General features: G+C 35.4%; 1 protein-coding gene across 1 annotated transcript in view; it reads left to right on the top strand.

The window, feature by feature from the left end:
• Nucleotides 1-272: 272 nt before the first annotated feature.
• LOC145682095 (heat shock 70 kDa protein 4L-like) overlaps nt 273-22,118 on the top strand; it is a 196,853-nt gene continuing 175,007 nt past the window's right edge. Inside the window, exons 1-3 of the mRNA XM_081753689.1 lie at nt 273-410; nt 8,522-8,766; nt 11,933-12,009. Of these exons, the coding sequence (XP_081609815.1) occupies nt 273-410; nt 8,522-8,766; nt 11,933-12,009 (460 nt within the window). The remainder of the gene's footprint in view (nt 411-8,521; nt 8,767-11,932; nt 12,010-22,118) is intronic.

The raw sequence follows: 22,118 nt of genomic DNA, 5'->3' as shown, positions 1-22,118 counted from the left end.
GTCTACTCCAAGTAATCGTCACACACGCTTTTCTGCTGGTCTGGGCACGCCCATCTCTGGCATTTTCCAAAAGTTTTTACTCGTTGACTTGTTGCGAGAATGGCCACAAAGGAAACATTTTTCAAACCCAGAATCTTCGTCTTGTAGTAATGGAGCACCTTCACTGAAGCCAAACAGAACTCTTCCTTTGCGTCGAAGCTTGTTTGGTAAGGATTCCACGGCTAAACGTTGGTTCATTGCTGGTTTTATCAACCTAGGTCGAAACCTAGATCATGGAGGAAATTGTTTCGTCTGACATTCTCATTTGCTCTAAATATATTAGAAGGAGTAACACCAGCTACGTTTTTTCATCAATTCATCATCAATTAGGCATAAAAAGATGCCTTGTGGGCCAAGCCTATGAAAAGCTGGTATTATATTCAAATTGCGAGTTCTTGAGTTTCTTGGCATTATGGGATCTACATACCAGTGAGAAGGTTTTACCGATATACCGATATAAAGGTCTCTACCGATATAAAACGCACGTGTATCGAGAGAAGGTGGTGCAGCAAGATCCATGACTTCAATACTGGCTTGTACTGGTATGTTTTCTTCTTCTTCCGGTACATTGCCTCGTACATCTTCGGTATCACTGCACTCAATTTTTTCTTCATCAAAATCTTCCTCGAGCTCCTACATGTCTTCAATCCCAAATGCACTTTTATAGTCAATTAGGCCTCTTCTAACTAAAGACGCACTTGTTTTCTGTCATGCACTGACATTTCATATATTACAAACACGTATTCCAGAAAAATAACGTGAAAATGTAAAACGAAATAAATCACTAATACGAAACAATCTTGTACGCCAATAGTCGCGCGATCTACAATAGTAGAACACTTATTAAATCATGGAACTAATCTGAGCAGGTGTAAGAAAGAAGCGGTGAAAATTGACTCGAATGTATAGAAGGTTTTCGGAGAAAGGTACACAACCGCTTAAGGTCGAGCATGTTGCCAATTGCTCAGGATTCTAAAAATAAAACACCTGTTCTACAATAGTAGAACGCGCGACCACTGCAGTGTTAAAGCTCTTTTTTCAAACCCTTGATAATCTTGTGGTGAAAAGTGAGCAGAACATATTCGTGCGTAATCCATATTAAGTGTTCTTTTGCTTACAGCGGGAAATCCATCGTCTTCGAAGTTCATCATTTTTAGGGAATCGATGGAATATTATTTCATTTGTATTGCTTCCACTGTTATTATAATGAGCTACTGCGCAGTTAAGATGGTTTTTGCCCATCTTGAAACAGTAGCCTAATTGTTTATGCAGTATTTCACTTGTTTTGTTTAAAAATTCGGCGATACCTCCACGTGACGTCACAGGCCTCAAAGTATCCTGGGAAAAGTGAGAGCAGTGGGTCTGAGGACAATGCAATTCCAAAGCGCTCCGGCTCCACCTCAACTTTCCACAATAACAATATCTACGAAACTATTGTTTCTTTAAAACATCGTCACTCGCCGGCTTGTAAAAGGACCGGAGTAGGCAATGGTATCCATATGCAATAACAGTCTGAAATCTACTGTGTTTCTTATATTTAAAAAAGTAGGTTAACGTGCTCGTTTTTAACAGCTGCTGTATCACAAACCCCGCAATGTTTTAGGGCCTGATTGTCTCATAGACGGAACCTTTTCAAGTCGATAAACGTGAAGAAGAATAAGGTCTGTTCATGAAAGTTTAACTTTACGTCTTTTTTATGCAAAACACAAGTTTGCGGGAGTTACCCTGCCATATTTTTTATGCTGGTAGGTTTAATTGAGTACATCTTTTTAAAATTGGTGGAGGGGGCCTGTTTGGGGGGCCGACCCTGCATTTGCAGGGCAGCAGGGTGGGCCAGTCCGCCCCTGCTTTGGAAGGGGCTATAGCCTCCCCCTTGACGCTCAGGTATATAATCAAACTATAGTTCAGCCCCTTCCATGATCATATGCTGGATCCGCCACTATATCTATATCTATATCTATATCTATATATCTATATCTATATCTATATATATATATATATATATATATATCCAGAAAACTATAAATTGGACACTGATAATGGCCATTTTCGATTATTATTATATATAGCTCCTCCTCCCCCTCCCCCATGCTGCGGCACACGGCATCAGAATTGTCACTGTTAATCTCAGGTACTCCTATAACTATGGATTTGGCACTAATATTAGTCACTTTCGATCATTTTAAAATGTTTATCTCCCTCCCCTACGTTGTACTCTCCCCTCCCCAACCATCAGGGCTGAACTTGCATTGAAACAACATCAGAAGTGTCACTGTTTCTCTCATCGACCTCGAAAACTATGAATTCAACACTAATATTGGTCATTTTTGATAATATTTAAATTTCTCTCTCCCTCCCCTTCGTTGCATCTTCAAAGTGAATAGCCTAAAGTAATCCATGTCCCTAAAATCATGTATATTGAAAATTTGATTGAGATCGGTTGGGTTGTTCAAGAGTGATGGTCACAAAGGCAGTCATTTTTTTTTTTTACATATATCTTCCTCTCCCCATCCCATGGCTCGTCAAAGTGAAACTATATAAAACACCTAAGACCTGACCCTCACATATGTTGAAATTTTGATCGAGATTGGTTGGGTGGTTCAAAAGTTATTAGGTTTATTAGTTTTTATGTATATGTCCCCCTCCCACTCCGCTCACCCTTCCCTAGGATCTACCGTTAAAGCGAAATTACAAAAATGTTTCCAGATCCGAATCTCATGCATCTTGAAAATTTGATTGACATCGGTCGGATAGTTCAAGTGTTATTAAGTTACAAAAATAGTAACTTTCAGTCTTATATAAATTGATTTTTATATATCTCCGCCCCCTTCTCCTCCCCTATGTTGCTCCGTCAAATTTAAATCATAAAAACGATCCTAGGCCTGAACCTCATCTATGTTGAAAATTTGATCAAGATCGGTCGAGTTGTTCAGGAGCTATTAAGTTTTATTTGTTTTTATACCCCTCCCCATCCTCCCAGCTCTACCATCAAAGTGAATAGCCTAAAACCACCCCAGCCTCAAACCTCATCCATGTTACAAATTTGATCGAGATCGGTCCAGCGATTCAGGAGATTTAGAGTCACAAACATAGTGATTTTCAATTTTATATATATAGATGAGTGCAATACATTCTTTCGCAATATTAATTCAGCTACCTAATTTGGTTCTTTTCCTTTAAAACTAAGGATTACTATCCAAAGTTTAGACATAAAAGTAATATCATCAATATTCATGGATCAGGATATTTCGTTTTCGAATTGTGCATGACGTGCGCAATTGACAACCTCAGAATAGGCGAGTTCAAGCAGAAATTCGGCTACTTGTCCTAGACTTCCAAGGATTCAGTGAGTATGAGAATTTCTTTACCGACATTTTCGACACATATTAGCAGTTTTTACCCTCTTTTATATATATATATATATATAAATACAGGGTGCGGCACGTAAAACCGGCCCGTAAAGTGAACACATAAAATGAAATGTAATGTATTGAATATGATTAACTACAACACATAAATGAAATGTAATGTATTGAATATGACTACTCACCTTCACAGCAGCCTTCACAGCAGGTGCTGAAAGTGTTCTCCACCCACTTCAACACACATGTGAGCACGATTGAGGAGATTCATATATACCCTTATCAGTTCTTGTGTTGTAATGCTATTGGTGACATCCTGGATCCTGGTCTTGAGTTCTTCAATTGTGTGTGGATTTGTTTCGTATACTCTTCCCTTTAACAGTCCCCATAAGTAAAAGTCACACGTGGACAAGTCTGGTGATCGAGGAGGCCACAAGCCTTTGCTGATTGTCCTCTCTGGTGTAAACATCTCATGCACAAGGGACAATGATGCAACTGATGTGTGGCATGTTGCACCGCCCTGCTGAAAGTAACATAACTGACGCTCCTCTTCGGTCAAGTGTGTATAAAACTCCTCCAGGATTCCCATATGCACGTCACTGTTCACTGTCTTCTTAAAGAATATGGGCCCAATACCGGTGCGTGTGGATCTTCTGTCGACCAATACCGGTTGTTTTGGGAATTTACGCACCCAGACAGGTGGAACCACGCCTCGTCACTCATGATGAGCATTAGTGGATCCAAGAAACCACTGGCAACATTGCTCAATAACCATGAACAGAAATGCACCCTCTTCTGTAGGTCAGGCTCCTTCAGTTCTTGCTCAACACTTATCCGGTACGGTTTTAACTTCAGTCCCCTTAAAACACATCTGCAACTTCTCTCACTCGCATGAACCTGTTGACTCAATCTCCTGGTTGACTTTCGAGGACTTCTTGTCATTATCTCCTCCACCTGCATCCTTAATTCAGGTGTGCAGACAGATGGTCGTCTGTTCCTGGGAGCATTTTGAACCGATCCTGTACGCCGCCATTTTTCAATCAATTCCTGAATGGTGCTTTTTGCTGGCACAGAACGTCCTGGAAATTTCTCCCGAAACAAATTCTTTGTTTTCACAAAGGATCCAGTGAGAATGAACCCTTCAACAATGGCAACACGCTCGGGTATCGAATACGGCATTATCACACACTGACACTCATCCGGCTTAACACAACGAGGCCTTTTCCTCAACTGGTTTCGACAAGTTTCACTGGCTGCGGCTGCACGTGACTGCTGCAGGTCACATAAGTCGACCCGACCTCGACACGCCATCTCTTGGTAGGAAGGTAGATTATTTAAGTGTTGCCAAAAACACAATATACCAGAATATAACGACGGGCCGGTTTTACGTGCCGCACCCTGTATATATAAACGCAGTAATAAAATAAAATATAGTAATAAAATAATAAAAAGAAACTTTTTCTTAAGCTGATTCATCAAACGACTAATTTAATTTTTGTAGTTTTCTACATGTCTCATTGAAGTGCACAATTCATCTTCTATTATTTATTTATTTATTTATTACCTATAACAGGGGTTTCCCCCGAATTACAATAGGTGTATAAGCATATGTTTCAAAATACTATTACAAAAGAAAAAAACGGAAAAGAAAAAGAAGACGTAATATATAAGTTCCTATTACAGTATTAACAACAATAATCAAAAAGAATATTGCAATATGTACAGTTATACAAACATTTTTTCTACAGTACATTATGCTTTTACAATTTATAATTACAAATAAGTTACTATCAATTTCATTTCCACCTTGCTTGTATAACTGAAACTTCTTACTTGTACTCCAGCAAATTTTAAATATATTTACCTAGATATGTATCAAAAATAAAAAGAAAATCTTTATATGCAACATTAACAGCAAGTAAAATCTAAACTACTTCTTTAGTTTTTGATACATATTAGAAACAACCGTAGAAACTTATTTTGTACACGTTCAATTTTCTCTATATTATTTCTAATATAAGGAAACCATATCAGACTAGCATATTCTAACTTACTTCTTATAAGACTATTAAATAAATTAGTCAAAGCAAATGCATTTTTCATTACCTGAGTATTTCTGAACATAAATCCAAGCAATTTGAAAGCCTCATTACACATTTTGTTAATATGAAATTCAAAGGTTAATTTATCATCCAATGTGACTCCAAGATCTTTTACAACATTACATCTTTTTAAACGTTTTCCAGACAATTTATGATCGTAGCATAATGCTTTTCCCTTTCTAGAAAAAGATATAACACAGCATTTATTTGAGTTAAAATATAGCTTATTGTCTAAACTCCATTTGTATGCACTAATAAATCAGAATTTAATTCATTGCAGTCAGTGAGTGTTTTTATCTCTTTAAATAATTTGACATCATCAGCAAATAACAAACACCTTGAGTATTTGAAGATATCTCTTAAGTCATTAATGGATAATAAAAAAATAAAGGTTCCAAATTGGAACCTTGTGGTACCCCAAAATTTACCTTATATATGTAAGAATTTGTATGTCTATATGTTACGAATTGTTGTCGATCACTCAGATAAGAAAAAAAAACGTTTAAAAAATATCACAAAAAACAAATTTAGACAATTTATTTAGAAGAATATCATGATCCAGAGTATCAAAAGCTTTTGAAAAATCCAAATAAACTGTGTCAACCATGTTTCCATTATTAAAGGAATTAAATATATATTGAGAAAAGTTAACCAAATTTGTTACAGTGGAGTTTCCTTGACAAAAATCATGTTGATTAATAGATATACATATGGTTTAATTCTTCTGTATAATATATTTTCAAGTATTTTTGGTGGGGCTGAAATAACAGAAATGGGTCTGTAATTTCCTACCTCTAAAGGATTAACTGATTTATGGATTGGACAGACTCTTGAATTTTTCCAGAGCTTAGGATATATTTGTCTTTTTAAAATTAAATTATAAATATGACATAACGGAATTTTCAATACTGAACAGCAATCTTTAAAAAAGTACGGTGGAATCAAGTCAGGTCCACTCGATTTTGATGGTTTTCATTCTTTTTACAGCTTCATTATATTCCGAATCAGTAATTGGATATAGAGAAAGACATTGAGAAACTATCGTGTCAACTGAATCAAATTTACTATATGTGCAAAGGGAAGAAGAATACACACTTTTAAAGTAATCTGCAAAGGCATTAGATATCGATTCATTTGACATCAATACTTCATTTTTTATAGTCATACAGCAATTTGACTTTTTTATTTTTTATTTTTTATAAATGCCCAAAGTGGTTTTGTATCTTTAACAAGAGTAGACTCTATCTGAAAGGTATATAATTTATATGATGAATCAATCATACTTTTTAATTTCTTTCTCAATTCAACATTTAATATGATAATAAACCGAGTATCTGCCCTTTTCTACAAAATTCTTTTTCTTTTATACATTTAATAATTAGGAAGAAAATCAGGGAGGGTAACGATGTCTTGCATTTACCACCTTTTTAGGCACGTTCTTATTAATAATATTGTTAACAATGCCGTAAAATTTGTTTAATGCACTATCAAGATTATAACTCATTATTACTACATCTCAATTTTCATCTCTTAATGAAGTATAAATATTATCAAAGTCAGCTTTGCTATAATTAAACATTGTCACCTCTGACTGTTTTGCATAAGTTATTTGTTCTGTTACTAATATTTGTATTAGCAAAGATGGATGATGATAATCCTCTTTTAATAGTGCACAAGCACTTTTAGCAATACTATAATTTGTACCTTGATTAACAAAAACCCGCACCAATGTCCTTCCATTTTTATTTTTAATATTATTTACCAATTTTAGGTCACAAAGAGATAAAAATATTCGGAAGAGTAATACAAATGTTACCATTGTGTAGTAGGTCCGTATTATTATCTTTAACGCCAGAGATATTAAAGTCACCAGCAATCACTACCTGATACTGGTTAGAAATAATAACATTTTTCTATTAATTGGTAATATTCAACATCCTTATCTAATTTAGACTTTCGTAGAAAATAAACCGTTGAAATAACAAAAGTATTTATTCCAAACTGTATCTTAATACACACTGTTTCGACACCATTAATACTAATTTTATATTTTCAGTTTGGTATTGATTCAAGGCAGCGACAAGAACACCTCCTCCTCCTTTAGTTATTCTATCATTACGAAACACGTTATATCAATCGTCAATAAATTCATTATTAAAATATTATTATCTAACCACGTTTCTGTTAATATTATTACATCATAATTTTCCGCAGATATACTAAGCAAGAGATCATACAATTTAGTATTAATACCCCTCACATTTTGGTAATAAATGTCTATCTCATTTAAAGCCATTATGTTGAAAATATTAATATATTACAAAGCTTGTACATCATCCAATGTTCTAAAAATTAAAACGTTTCTATAATCTTGACTTTTTAAAATTTGATATTTCCCGTCTGATCAACCCATAAATATGCGTAATGTTTTTTATTTTTCTTTTACTTTGCCTGACCAAAAATACGCTTTCTATAGGAGGTAATAGATTGATTTACATATATAGTTTCACTCATAGTATAACCCAAATGTGTTGTGTTCAGATTTCTTTTCACTTTTCTCCCCTGTAAAAACTTTTCCTTATCCGAACGTCGCACAAACTTAACTACGATTCCACTAAATTTTTGATTAGATAATTTTTTCATTTTATGATATGCATCTATCATATCTTCACTAACATTAACATCTAAAGCACGCCCTATATTTTTTACTACATCAACGAGTATTTTCATTTGTACTCTAATCAAGATTCTGCGAGACGCAGAAAAAGATTTTAAAAAATACTATAACTATGATAAGACAGACTTAAAGCTGTGAGCAATTAGATATTCTTTTTCTATACGGGTTTCCTATTATGTGATAATTTTGTTCTTGTTGTTGTTGTTATCTGAGAGAAAACAAAAATAACACATTTTCGGCTATATTTTTGAAGTTGCATATTTCCTTTAAGTGTTATAAAGTTGTTTTCTTAATGTACGTAATTTTTGAAGTTACTAATACATTCTATTGTTATATTACAGATATTAAGTACTGCTTCTCATCCTTGTTTCGGTGGTCGTGACATTGATCGGAAACTAGCAGATTACTTTTGTGATGAAATTCAATCAAAGTACAAAATTGATCCTAAAGAAAATCAACGTTCATTCCTAAGACTCCTTAGAGAAACTGAAAATATCAAGAAGTCAATGTCAGCAAATTCAACAAAACTCCTATTGAATATTCCATGCTTGATGGACGAACAAGATGTTCAATTGGAGATGAAACGGTAAATATGACAGAAGCAACTCAAATTTGATCTTCTACACTTCTAAGTATTAATGCTCTTGAGACAATTGGATTAACAAACAGGGTTTGGACTAGTGTTTCTTTTCAGTGATTGTAAAATTGAATATTTAAGTATAAGTATATATTTTTTTCAATGGTACATATAAAGGGACGAAAGTTTTGTCTAGAGCTCCTTGTTTAAAGAAATAGCAACATGTTGTTCAGTTGCACGAAGCCAAGAAGACCAACAAAGCGAGAGGCCAGGAAAGGGAAAGAGGAATTTCTTGGAATGTGTGTATATACACAAGTATGGCCGTCTTGCTTTATGTCTTTCTCATACACAAAGTACGAAAATATAATGTAATTTTAGAAATTTCAGGTTTACTGCAAAAGAAAATTGGAATAAATACTAATCTAATATTCTATGTGCAGCCAGAGGAAAAGAAATGTCTAGAACAATTTTCAAATAGGGACCTCTATTATTAGTAAGAATGGTATGGAGACTAGCTGCATTTATATGTTTTGAACATACGTTCATACCAGTATCAGGGGCGCATACAGGCTGAATGTTTGCGAGGCAGTCGTTCGAAGTCAAATCAAGGTAAGAGTAAGCGTTCATAGCAAAAAAAAAAAAAAAAAAAGCTAAAACAAATTTAGAAGAGGAGAAGTAGCTCTTCTGTAGAATTAACTTATTTAGAAATTGATATAAATAATATTAATATACTATAATATTAAGTAATGGTAGATAATAATAAGAAAAATGCTAATTTCTTTTTAATCAAGACGTTTTAAATTTCTATTCATACGCCAGTTTTTATTACTTCCTTCTTTTCCTTGCTATTTATTTATCTTTGATTGTGAGCCTGCTTATATGTGAAACACAACTGTAAATAAAATGCACAATATTAATCAAATTGCTTTCGCAACTGCAATTTTCCTTCTTGAAAGTCAAAGGCACACCCACCTTTCTAATCTCAATCCCTAACTCTGTTTCGACAACTTCCATAAGAAGAAAACCATTAGGTCTCTTTGCTTTTCGCCTACCTACCAAACTGGTATTTCTAAAACAGGAATATTGACAAACACATGCGAACAAATAGGGTTTATAGTCTATTGTCTGCAAATTGTTAACAAGAATCAGAGATTGGTCTTGAGAACGGACGGAGAACGCAAAATATTGCATGTTGGAAAGAAAGAACAGAAATGGCTACCTGCGATTTCGAAAGTGGGCATTTTCTTGAGCAAGAACGGCAAGGTAAGTAATTTCTTGCTATTTATTGCTTTCTTTGACTTCTACAACGTAATACCCCCCCAAACTAAGGCCTAAATATTTTAGGTTTTACTTTATATTTATAATACAAAGCTGAAAATTCTTAGGATAGGCTTTATTTTTAAAATAAAAATATCTATTCTGGGGATGCGATCGCCCCGATCGTCCTCCTGGATCCGCTCCTGACCAGTATACTTATAATTTTACTATATTATCAATTAATATAACTAACTTGAAATTTAAACGAATTTTTACTTATAAAAGAAAATAAAACATATTAGTGCTTTTATACAGGTTGGAAGGTAACTGCACAAGTTGGAAGGAAGGCTCAGGCTGGGATAGGTGAGGGCTAAGGATGCGGAATTGCAGCGGCCCTATTCTTACATAAGGTACTATTCCAGAATTTGGCTGATGGGACTGAGGAAAACGAGTGGAAAACTCGGTCAGAATAGAGCGAGTTTGTGTCCATGCCCGACTTATCAATGACGCTTAATAGGTAGGCACAGTACCCCATACCACAACCGGCTGTGCCAAGCATACTCACTAACTCAATGGCGTCATTAAGCTCATTTCAAAAATCATTTTAGAAAAATCATGTAGGAGGTAGAACCAGGGAAGGAAATGGGGAAATATTGAACGCAAGATGTCCTGCTCTCAATTATGGGAAGAAACATGATTGCAACAAGAGTACCAGTCGAAGATGCACAGTGTACTGTGCTTAAATTAAATGCAATGTAAAACATAGTCCCTGTCACACGACGATATATATGAACCAAAAAGCCGTTCACACACACACACACACACACACACACACACACACACACACACACACACACACACACACACACACACGCACACACGCACACACACACAAAACGTAGCTTTTAGTGAGGCAAAATTCCTGCAATTTTCACACCCATCGAGTTTCTAAATGCAGTGTTTCCTGTTTGATACATTGGGAGTGTACGATTAGTTGTTTTATCTCTACGTTTATCAGATCTGAATCTCCTTGACTGCTATCTGTAGGGACATTTAAAGGTTGCGTTCAGATAGGAGGGAGACATTTTGAACATTTACTGTAAGGCGACTTAATGGTACTTGAACATAAACATATGCAACTTTTGTATGGTGCTGGTGAGGCAGCACATTTACTGTAAGTGGATATAGTTCCTGTATGATATTTTTAATAATTTCTGGTGATGTGGACTGATGTCTGATGTACCTACGTCATTGCATTCGTGAGTGTGCTTCTCTCGGTGTGCTATAGATAGCAGTGTTAAACTTTACGACAACGAAATAGAAGTACAGTTTTTTTTCATGATTTTTGAGTTTTTTCTTCTGCCTCTTCTACAGCTGAGCACAATGGGCACAAATGTGGCTTCGTTCGAATCTGTAGTCTATATTATTTGCAATAATGTATCACTCATGTCTCTCTACTCTTATGTAGGAAACAATTATGATAGAATGACTTAATCGACAATTCTCCGCCAATCGCCAGGCTCGTAATGGTTGTAGATCCGTAACTACATATTTCCGGATATATGGCATTTTTTTAACTTGTCCCCGTACTGAATGCACCCCTGAAGTTTGGTTGTCCATATTTGCTACACCCTATAAGTTTTATGTTACTCTTTGGATACATTTTTCAGATCTAATTATATTGTAGAATTAGTAAATGTAAAATGTATTACTAATCAATAAAATGATACGATATTGTAGGTATGTTGACATTTTCCTCATACATTGCCAAAGAAAATACAAGAGAGAAGGTGTGTTGCAATATCACATGGTTACTTGCACAAGCAATATACAAGTTCTCTTATAATCTGAGAAAATTCAGCTAGACTTTTAAAAGCTAATTTAGATGTTATTTCTAACATTGAGGTCCTCTTTTTAGGTCGCAAATGGAATCTATTTGCAGTGACCTATTTGAAGCAGCTGCAGCAACATTTAGAAAATGTCTTCAAGATTCTCGTAAGTATTCAGCTATGGTTTCTTTATTCAAAATAAATTTATAATACATGATTATACATAATATACAGTAATTAGATATAACATATAATTACTGTATCTGTGCTATTCTTTTGTTATAAAATAGAGAACTGCCTTGATAATATCCCTTACTTACAGTAATCTCTTACTTAGAATTATTACAATTTACACATGACTATTAATATTTTATATCTTTCCCTAGTGTGTGTGTGTGTGTGTGTGTGTGTGTGTATGTGTTGTGACAAATAGCACAACAGACTGAAAAATATTTGGTTCAAGTTTTGATGGCAGATCTATCAGACTTGTGACAAGTCTTCCAATTTGGGCCTGCAAGTCTATATTTCACCTATTCCAAGAATCGAAGTTCCCGGTTTTAAAGTGTATTTTAGACCTGTCCTCAGGCGGGAGCAAGTCTAGTATATAAATAAAATTTAATGATCGTATTTAATCTAGAGCATTTTCAAATCTACATTAGTATTGCAAACCTTACTTGAGCCTAAATCAGTAAATTAACCCTGGATTTTCATAAAATCGTTATAGCTAATCCAAAAGTACATTCTTTCGCATTGGTTCGTTTATCACATACATGCAAGTTGAACAAAGGATTTGGATATTCTTTACACAGTTTATTTTACACTTCAAGCACTAGTTTCTATCCACAGTTTAATTTTATTCGAATTGAACTCTTCTTAAGTTCATGATAATATCTATAGGTGGAAAGTTAATATTTGTACTGTCACAGAAGACAAACTTTCTATCAATACATGGTCTTTGTCGACAAGCTTTATTTAATTTACATAGGTAAATGTACTATATGTATTACTCGTTTTCAAAATAATATTTTTTTAAATTGAATGTTTCGCAACTGATTCCAACAAAATGATTCACACACCACAATGTAGTTATAAATTTGTTCAATTCACTGTGTGGCAGAAACACAATATTTGGATATACAGTCAAAAACAATATTAACTAAAAGTAGGAGTTTAAGAAATGATAACTTTTTCCTCCAGCAGAATTGTTTCACTGTATGCTTGATAGTTGGGCAACCAACATGACAGTACATGCATGCCCGAAAAACGACATACCAGGATATTCCTGCATTTGGAGTAAGAAACAATTAGCAGTTGAGAATCACTTGGATAAACACGAGATTGACAGGCATAAATTCGATTCTCATCAAGTTCTAAGACATAGGAATTAACGCAAAGAAAAGGAAAATAATAAATAATATGCCTGCAGAAACAGAGGAAGCATAGAAAGGAAAACAAGAGGGGAAAGAAGGAAACAGGGAAGGAAAAGAGCAAAAGACACGGGAATAAATGAAATTTTAACTCTTAAGAATAAACAGGCTGCGTCTTTTCCTCTCCCCCTTCCTTGGACCTTTCTCCCTTTATGGGATAAATCTTCTTTAGCAGCAATCGCAAACATCATTTACAATGCTTAATTCCTTAAAAAAAGTAACTGTAAATCGATAGTCAGGTTCCTTAGGGGCCAATCATGGTGTCCCGTGTGCAGTTTGATGGTTAAGTATTGCGAGTGATTTCATCTTTTCAGGTGCATATTGAAGAACACGAAAAGCGATGGTGGAGGTCTGAGGTCTGCGACTGGCCAATATGGCGGCCAATTCAAGATGGCGACCAAGCTAAGTTTAAAAACCGCTGTATCTTGTTTACCTCTCATCCGATTTTGATGCTCCTTTTTTTAAATTGTAGGTCTATATTAAAGCTATATTTAATGTTATTACACATTTTACGCTAAATACAATAGTTTCCTAGGTATTTCGCAAAAGCCAATTTTTGAAAAAAAAAATGTTTTATGTTTATTAAAACAAAAAAATGTTTTCTGTTTATCAGAAAAAAATAGTATTGCGGGTGTTTTAATCTTTTCAAGTACTTCTTCGAGAACACGAAAAGCGATGGTGGAAGTCTGAGGTCCGCGACTGACTAATATGGCGGCGAATTCAAGATCGCAGACCGGTCTGGGACCTCAGACTTCCACCATTGCTTTTCGTGTTCTCCAAGAAGTACTTGAAAAGATGAAAACACCCCCAATATTTAATCATCAAACTGCACATGGAAGACGTTAATGAACCTGACTATAACATGAAATTAGAAATTGTACATCCATGAGGAAATTTGTATTGTGTTCGAAAAATCCAGGTGTTCATTAAAAACTATTCTGATGAGTCAATACGATATGTAAAATATATAAGTTAAAATGAATAATTTATGAATTGTTAATTATACTACTAAATAATTATACCATAATTTACAGTATTTAAGACTAATAGTTTCCATTTTCTGGGCCCTTTACTCATTGTCATTTTCGTCAAACTCTTCTTCATCACTCGCGGTGGCTTAGTGGTAGAGCGTTCACCTCTGGTGCTTGGGGTCCCGGGTTCGATCCCAGCCCCCGCCAAGTGAACTTTGTGGTGGACAAACACCGTGCTCGTGGGTTTTCTCGGGGTTCTCCCGTTTCCTCCCACTTTCTTCATTCCACCATTTCACTCATCTCTCATCATCACCGTCTCCTTTAGCCTAACCTTCATAACCGTGGGACGTAAAACTTAAAGATTTCTTTTTCATTTTCTTCTTCATCACTGTCATCAAATTGTTCACATTCCTCATTTGAAGGATTGTCACAATTTTGTTCATTTCCAGAATAGCTACACATCTCTGTACATGGAATTCCATGCCTGAAACACTTACAGGGGGGCGCACAACGTGATTGCACACACGAACATTGTATGGATGACAGAATTTCTAGAGGTCCACAGGGAAGCTCACTCATCTCTGTAACAAACTGACCATTTTCCAACTTCCAACCACATTCTAATGCAGATGGGAGGCAAGGTGTAGCAATATCTGATGTATTCCAAATCATTGCTTGCCAATGTGCTTTTCTAACTTCAGGACGAAATGAAAATAAAGTTGGAGAAAGACTGGTCCCTTCAACTTGTTTTTTTGAAAATAACCACCATCTTACTTCACTTAACTTTTGAAGATTCGGCTCTTGTAAGTACACTGAACAAAGATACTCTTCCAAACCATTGTAGATTTCATCTGAAACATGCAAAGTTCTGCCAAGAGATGAAAGTGCGTGAAGCACTCTTTCATTTCCTTCCATGAAGTGGTTGCAAAAAGTAGTTTTTGTTTTTCCAGAGAAAGCACCAGTTACGTCAGTACCAGATATAGCATGCATCCCAGTCAGTGCATTTGTTCGCTGTGGTCCCAGTTTCGCATACATTTTCTCTACCTCAATTTTCTGAGGTTTAGTTCCAATGAGAAAAAAGAATGTTTTCGCTGGGGGCTGTGGATACCAACTGATGAGCAATACTAGTACATCAGTGTCAGGGGAGAACACATTTATGACTTTTGCACCTCTTCCAGTGGCACGTAGGGCATGCAAGGTAATTTTCGTGTCAGCCTCTTCTTGAGTAGTTTTCAAATCTGATACAACTAACTTTGAAGCTTCTGCAGTATCCTTGTAGGACACAATGATGATTTTATTGTCGTCATTAGCCTTTTTGATTAGTTCTTTACTTAAATACTCCATCAGGGATGCCTTAGTTTATATATGTGAAAGCAGTTTCTTAATGGGAACTGATTTGATGCTGTTGTGAGCCTCAATTTTATATTGAACAGGTGGTTTTCTATGTTGACGACGGTCACGACAAGCATATTTCAATGAAGTTTCGAGATATGTGTCAAACAACATGAACTTCAGAGTAATGCCCATATTTCCGAAAGATTTTTCTGCAGAACTGATTTGCTAAGTCTAACACATTCTTTGCATTATTGTCCAACTTCAGAGAATTGAGCTCTTCCATTCCATCTACGATTGCAACTGGCATTACTGGACTGTCAGAAGCTGCAACTTGCGATTCATCAGGATTTTCGCATGTTTCCTTGTCTTGAAGCTATTCTAAATGATGAAGGAGCTTGCTCTTAACTTGTATACGATGCATGGACCCATCGCTGCAAAACATAGATCTTGGAACGACACTCAGCTCATATATACCGATACAGTCATCTAATTTTAAATCTGTTCGTGCTCGACACAAAAGGACAAGTCTAGCAAACAACTTTCTGTCCTCCTTAATCTCCACTACCCCCTCTTTAGTTTGCACATTTACTTTCTTTCCCATCGAACTAAACAGTTTATGTTTCTTCTGGGGAAGACTATCCCAAAACTTTCTTGTCCGTAGCATTATCAGCTCTTCTGCAAAAGACTTGTCCTGTGCTAATCCCTGGACTGGCATGGAAGTGACATCATTGACAACTTCAGATGGTGCGACAGTCATTGTTACAAGGTTGATCAGGTCATTACCTTCATGTTTGAAAAGGTTTACAAAATTATGGGCACACAGAGTCATCTTGGTCAAATTATTTTGGTAGCGAGATGACTTCGATCGGCTTACCTCATGATGAGTCTTTCCTTCTGAAGACCTGGAACACGTTCTGTTACTTCTAAACAAATCTTAGCTAGTTCAGGTGTTACCAAATAGAATTTTGTGAGGATCTGTGGGCTTTGTGTTATGCCTATTACTCCACCTGCTACCTTCATTTTTCGGATTTCCTGTTCAAGAGCTTCATCAGATCCAATATTACAAAATAAGACTTCAGATTTATTTGGAGTCCGTACGTTCCTAATATTGGTCCAAGTTTCTGAATCTGACGTCTTTAAAAATTTCATTTCAGCTGTATGCCAAGCACATAATGCATTGTAGTTTCGCATAATCATGGCAAAAAAAAAAAAAAAAACTTTGTGAACTCCAAAGCTACTAGCCTTAGATCCCAGTCACGACTTCAAATTGCTCTTAGAAAAGCCAGCCAGTTGGAAGTTGATTCCCTGAACATGCTTTTTCACAGAATTCATCAAGCTTTTCAAGCGTGTTTTCTTCAACCAAGGCAATGTTGAATTGATGATTCTCTAAGGATACTTCTTCACTGTCTCCTTTTTGCTACGCTTTCCATAGATTTGTTGCATGTGAAGACATTGTTTGTTTAAGGTCTTTTTCGTCCCTGGAGTGCCATTCCACTTGCTGACTGAACAATGCATGAAGTGTCAATATATGAGCTCGAAGTGATCGCCGTACAGGTTTCCCTTCTAACATTCTCTTGACAATATTTTCGCTATTATCCCACTTTCAACCCAAATCTCAGGAGTACCACTTTCGTCAATATAGTTACCTATAGCTCTTAATTCTGCCATTAAAATATGCAAGACCCCAGGTATCAAAACCCAATTTTCCTTCGCAATAGGCATTTTTAAATGAAGTAGTGGTCGATATATGCCCAGGCCAGCTGTGACAACCAATTTCTTAGACTGACTTTCAACTTTTTTATTTACTTTCTCCAAATGACTCATCACAGAGTACAACACAGTAACATTGGTTTGTGTTTCTGGAAATATTGACATTATGTTGTTCGTTTTTGCATTGCTTTTACCTACCATTAAATTATGTGCAGACCATGTTAGAGGTAGCCCAGACTGATTGCTGGCACTACTTTCAATACCAATGCAACCAGTTAACATCCACACAAAATCTTTGGTTGCAGCAGAAATTAAAAGTTCAGGCTTTTTTTCTGGTGGGGGGTCTATAGAGATAATGGACTATTAGGTTTCAACAACTTAGGAATGAGCAAGGGCTGAATTGAGTATACTGAGTTTGGTAACTCTCTATTTTCCTTCCTAACAGAGATATCTAGAACATTTTTAAAATACACTCAAATTTACTACACACAAACAAAATAAAAATGTCACACAATTCTATTAATGTTATAATATAATCCTTAAAAACATTGTATTTAGCGTAAACTGAGTAATAACATCAAACATAGCTTTAATAATGACCTAAGACAATTAAAAGAAGATCATCAAAGTCGGACGGGAGGTAGCTGAGATACAGCCGTTTTTAAACCTAGCTTGACCGCCATCTTGAATTCGCTGCCATATTAGCCAGTCGCGTACCTCAGACTTCCACCATCGCTTTTCGTGTTCTCGAAGAAGTACTTGAAAAGATGAAACCATCCGCAATACTATTTTTTCTGATAAACAGAAAACATTTTTTTGTTGTTGTAATAAACATAAAACTTTTTTTCAAAAATCGGCTTTTGCGAAATACCTAGAAAACTATTGTATTTAGCGCAAAATGTGTAATAACATTAAATATAGTTTTAATATAGATCTGCAATTTAAAAAAAAGAGCATCAAAATCGGATGAGAGGTAAACGAGATACAGCGGTTTTTAAACATAGTTTGGGCGTCATCTTGAATTGGCCGCCATATTGGCCAGTCGCAGACCTCAGACCTCCACCATCGCTTTTCGTGTTCTCCAACATGCGTCTGAAAAGGTGAAACCACCCGCAATACTTAACCATCAGACTGCACACGGGACACGTTAAGGAACCTGACTACGAGGCAGATAGTTAAACCCAGAATCTTTAGAATAACAGTTCCAAACACTGTCCACTTAGCTACACTCGCCATATCAAATATGTTGTTAAATCTGCAATATTTTGGCATCTGCAATATTTTAGCTGTGATGCCTAAAGGTAATAAACTATCGAGCGTTTCATATACTGTATATTAAGAATAAAATAACAGGTTTCTCTTCTTTTGTTGGCTAATAACATAGCAGTGTTGTTTTTCCATATAGCACTTCAGTTTCTGTATTTGCGTGAACTACTATGTATGGCGGAACACGTAAACAAGTGTGCATGTATTGCCAGTAAAGTTTCTTAACAGACCTCGCTTCAATGTATTATTGACATATTATGGCACAGAACATGTCATGGAAAACGTCACGAAGATGATTGAATTTAATTGCGCAAGGAAAGATAGAAACTTGAATAGGGCTCCTACACCGAGAACAGACATAGGAAACCGTGGCAGTGATAGAATCGGGGAATGTATGCATCATACGAAAGCTTTGGTTTACGTAAAGAGCACGTGACTGCACTTCAATTTCCGTAAGTTCCATTCTTTATTACAAACAAGTGCGATTGCGTTTAAGTCACCCGTAATGTTTTGCTATGAAATAGAGAAAACAATGCCTGACTGTTTAAAGGCTTATGGATACACCTTCGTAAAAACAACATCTGGGAAGTACGACATAACAAACCAAACACATATTGTCTCAAAAATAGATTTCTAATTACAAGACTATAGTTATGGGATTTAAATTATACAAGGTATTTCAAAACAAAACCGACAACTTTTGGGAGGTGATTCCTGACACCAAGATAAGACAAAAAGTATAGACCAACCTGGGATCACAAATGTTTCCTTTCGGAGTTATAGGTTGCCGTAAAGATGAAAAAATGCACTATAAAGGTCTATAGCTCCAAAACTATGGTACCTAACGTAGTCGGGTCAAGACTTCACTTAGGAACTATGTGTGATATCCAAAAATACAAATTTCAGAATCCGGCGGTACTCACGCAATAAGTTTATAGAGAGAGTTTGGCTACGTGCATATAATTTGAAGTATTCACCAACTACCTCTATAAGGTAATGAAATATGTATGATATGAATTAGGTTACAGCACTACAGAGCATGCTAAGGATAAATTAATGTTAATTTTGCAGACGCCACCACCAAAATGTAAGCCAATAACAGTCATATCTCAGAGTACTGATTTTTTAAAATTTTTTATCATAGACACTTACCAGATCTTGATTCGATGATACCATTCTTGTACTACCTTTTGAAGAAAGAAAGTAGATGAAGTTGGCCTGAATCAAAGAGAATTTGATGAGGTAAAGGAACTTTTGTAGAAAGCTGAAATTTTGCAGCCTTTCTGACAAGAATATACAGTGGTTCTGATGATGAATACTTCACTATATGGAATCAGAGCCATTTTGTTGAAGGAAGTAAATGAGAAATTAGAAGCAATTGTCTACTATCTTGTTCCAAACTGAAAGTAATTATGCTGTTTGAAAGGAACGCATTAGCCATCGTTTTTGAAGTCAAAAATTCCAGATTTTTGATGAGAAGATATTTAAATATCTTAATGGACCTACACCCTATGAAATGGATATTTGGTATAAAGGCATTTCTATACACTGATTTGCCACGAATCATCATGATGGCTCTTACTTCTAGGATAGTATTATTACGAACTATCGTACTCCAAAACGGATGTCGCAGATATCTACCAAGATTCACATTAGTTACAAATTGAGGAGATATTATAGAATCACAATAGTTCGGCCTCCAAATTACTATATTTTGGTTACAGAAACAGGAAGTTATGAAGGCGCTAGAGAAAGACGTCACAACTTATGACTTGGACAAAGAATGGTTGGCCAGAAAATTTACCAGCTTACCTCGAGAATTCTCAACTGAAATATTATTCTAAAACATGTCATAGTTTGGAACTAAACAATAACTGTTTGCTTTCTAGTAATAGACAAATTTTACCAAGTCATTACGTACAATCTTTTTAAAAAAGACTACATGAACATCATATGAAAATCTCATGAAAAAAGAATAATATCTTTGCAAGTATGGTGGCCTCATTTAGTAGATGGTATGAAGTTGTGCATATCTCAATGTAAAATTTGCCAAGTACATTTGAACTGGCCACGAAAGCAATTTTTTAAAAAAATATGTCATCAACTCACACTTCCCTAGAACGAATTCATGTTAATCATTTTTTCTATATATCTATTTTTCTATATTTTAGTAATGGTAGACTATCAAATTGTATTTACACATGGTTAGTAGCGACCACGTGTGCCAAAGTAAGAAGCTCAAAATTTAATCAAAGTTGGCAATTCTTTGGATTTCCTAAACAACTGTTTTCTGATAATGACCCTACTTCTAACATGCAACATCCATAAAGTGTTGCACGCCGATTGTAACGAAATTTTGCAGGTAGATACTAGACACAAAATAAAGTTACCGGTATCTTTTCGTTTCTGCGGAAAAACGGTTTGAAGGGGCCTATGCTCCTCCCGAAGTATTTTCAAAAAAGCTTGAAATCTCCAAAAGAACATGAGCAATTTGCAGAAAAAAGCGTATACACATACTAGATACAAAATTAAGGAATAGGTTTTTTTCTTTTCTGTGAGAAAACGGTTACAGGGGGAACAGCGGCCCCCATTTGAATATCTCCAAAAATAATGACAAAGGCCAAATTCGACAAAAGTGTACAAGCGATTCCGAGAAACTATGCACGAAGATACTAGACTTGAAAGTAAGATATACGTATTTTTTCGTTTCTGCGGAAAAATGGTTTGAAGGGACCTAAGCCCCTCCCGAAATATTTTCAAAAAAGCTTGAAATCTCCAAAATGACATGAGTAATTTGCAGAAAAAGGCGTATACACATACTAGATAGAAAATTAAGGAATACGGGTTTTTTCTTTTGTATGAGGAAATGGTTGCAGGGGGAAGAACGGTCTTTATTCAAATATCAGTAGCGGATAAATGTATGTTCAAGCGCACTTTCACCCCCACCCCTCAATAACATAGCACACCCCTGCTTCCAAATATCTTCTAATCTACCCCCTAATAATTTTTAACACTTTTTATCCCCCAAATAACTTCTATCACATCTCAAATAACTTCTATCTTACTCATAATAACTTCTAATGCATTCAATTACTAAATCTAGTTACAAAAATCACTAAATCTGGTTATAAAAAATCACTAAATCTAGTTACAAAAACAAAAAAATCACTAAATCTAGTTACGAAATCTGGTTATAACCGGTTTTGACTTCAAAAATCACTAAATCTGGTTACAAAAATCTGGTTATAACCGGTTTCGACTTAAAATATCACTAAATCTAGTTACAAAATCTGGTTATAACCGGTTTTGACTTCAAAAATCATAAAAACTTACATCTAAAAACTTACAATGGAATCCTAAACAAAATATATTTATTGCATCTTAATCTCCAGTTTATAAGCTTTCATTTGATACTTGAATCATGAAAATCCGTTAATAATTTGCTTTAAAAACTCAATAAGAAGGAATACATACAACTTCGGAACAGGTGATCTGTCACTGATTCATTTTGAACGATTCCAGTACTAACATTGGAACTTCTGAGTATAATAACAACACCAAAACTG

Source organism: Thermobia domestica, chromosome 3 (genome assembly GCF_964235325.1).
Source record: "Thermobia domestica chromosome 3, izTheDome1.hap1.1, whole genome shotgun sequence".
Lineage (NCBI taxonomy): Eukaryota > Metazoa > Arthropoda > Insecta > Zygentoma > Lepismatidae > Thermobia > Thermobia domestica.
Note: the sequence above shows the minus strand (reverse complement) of the source record. Positions and strands in the feature narration are given on the sequence as shown.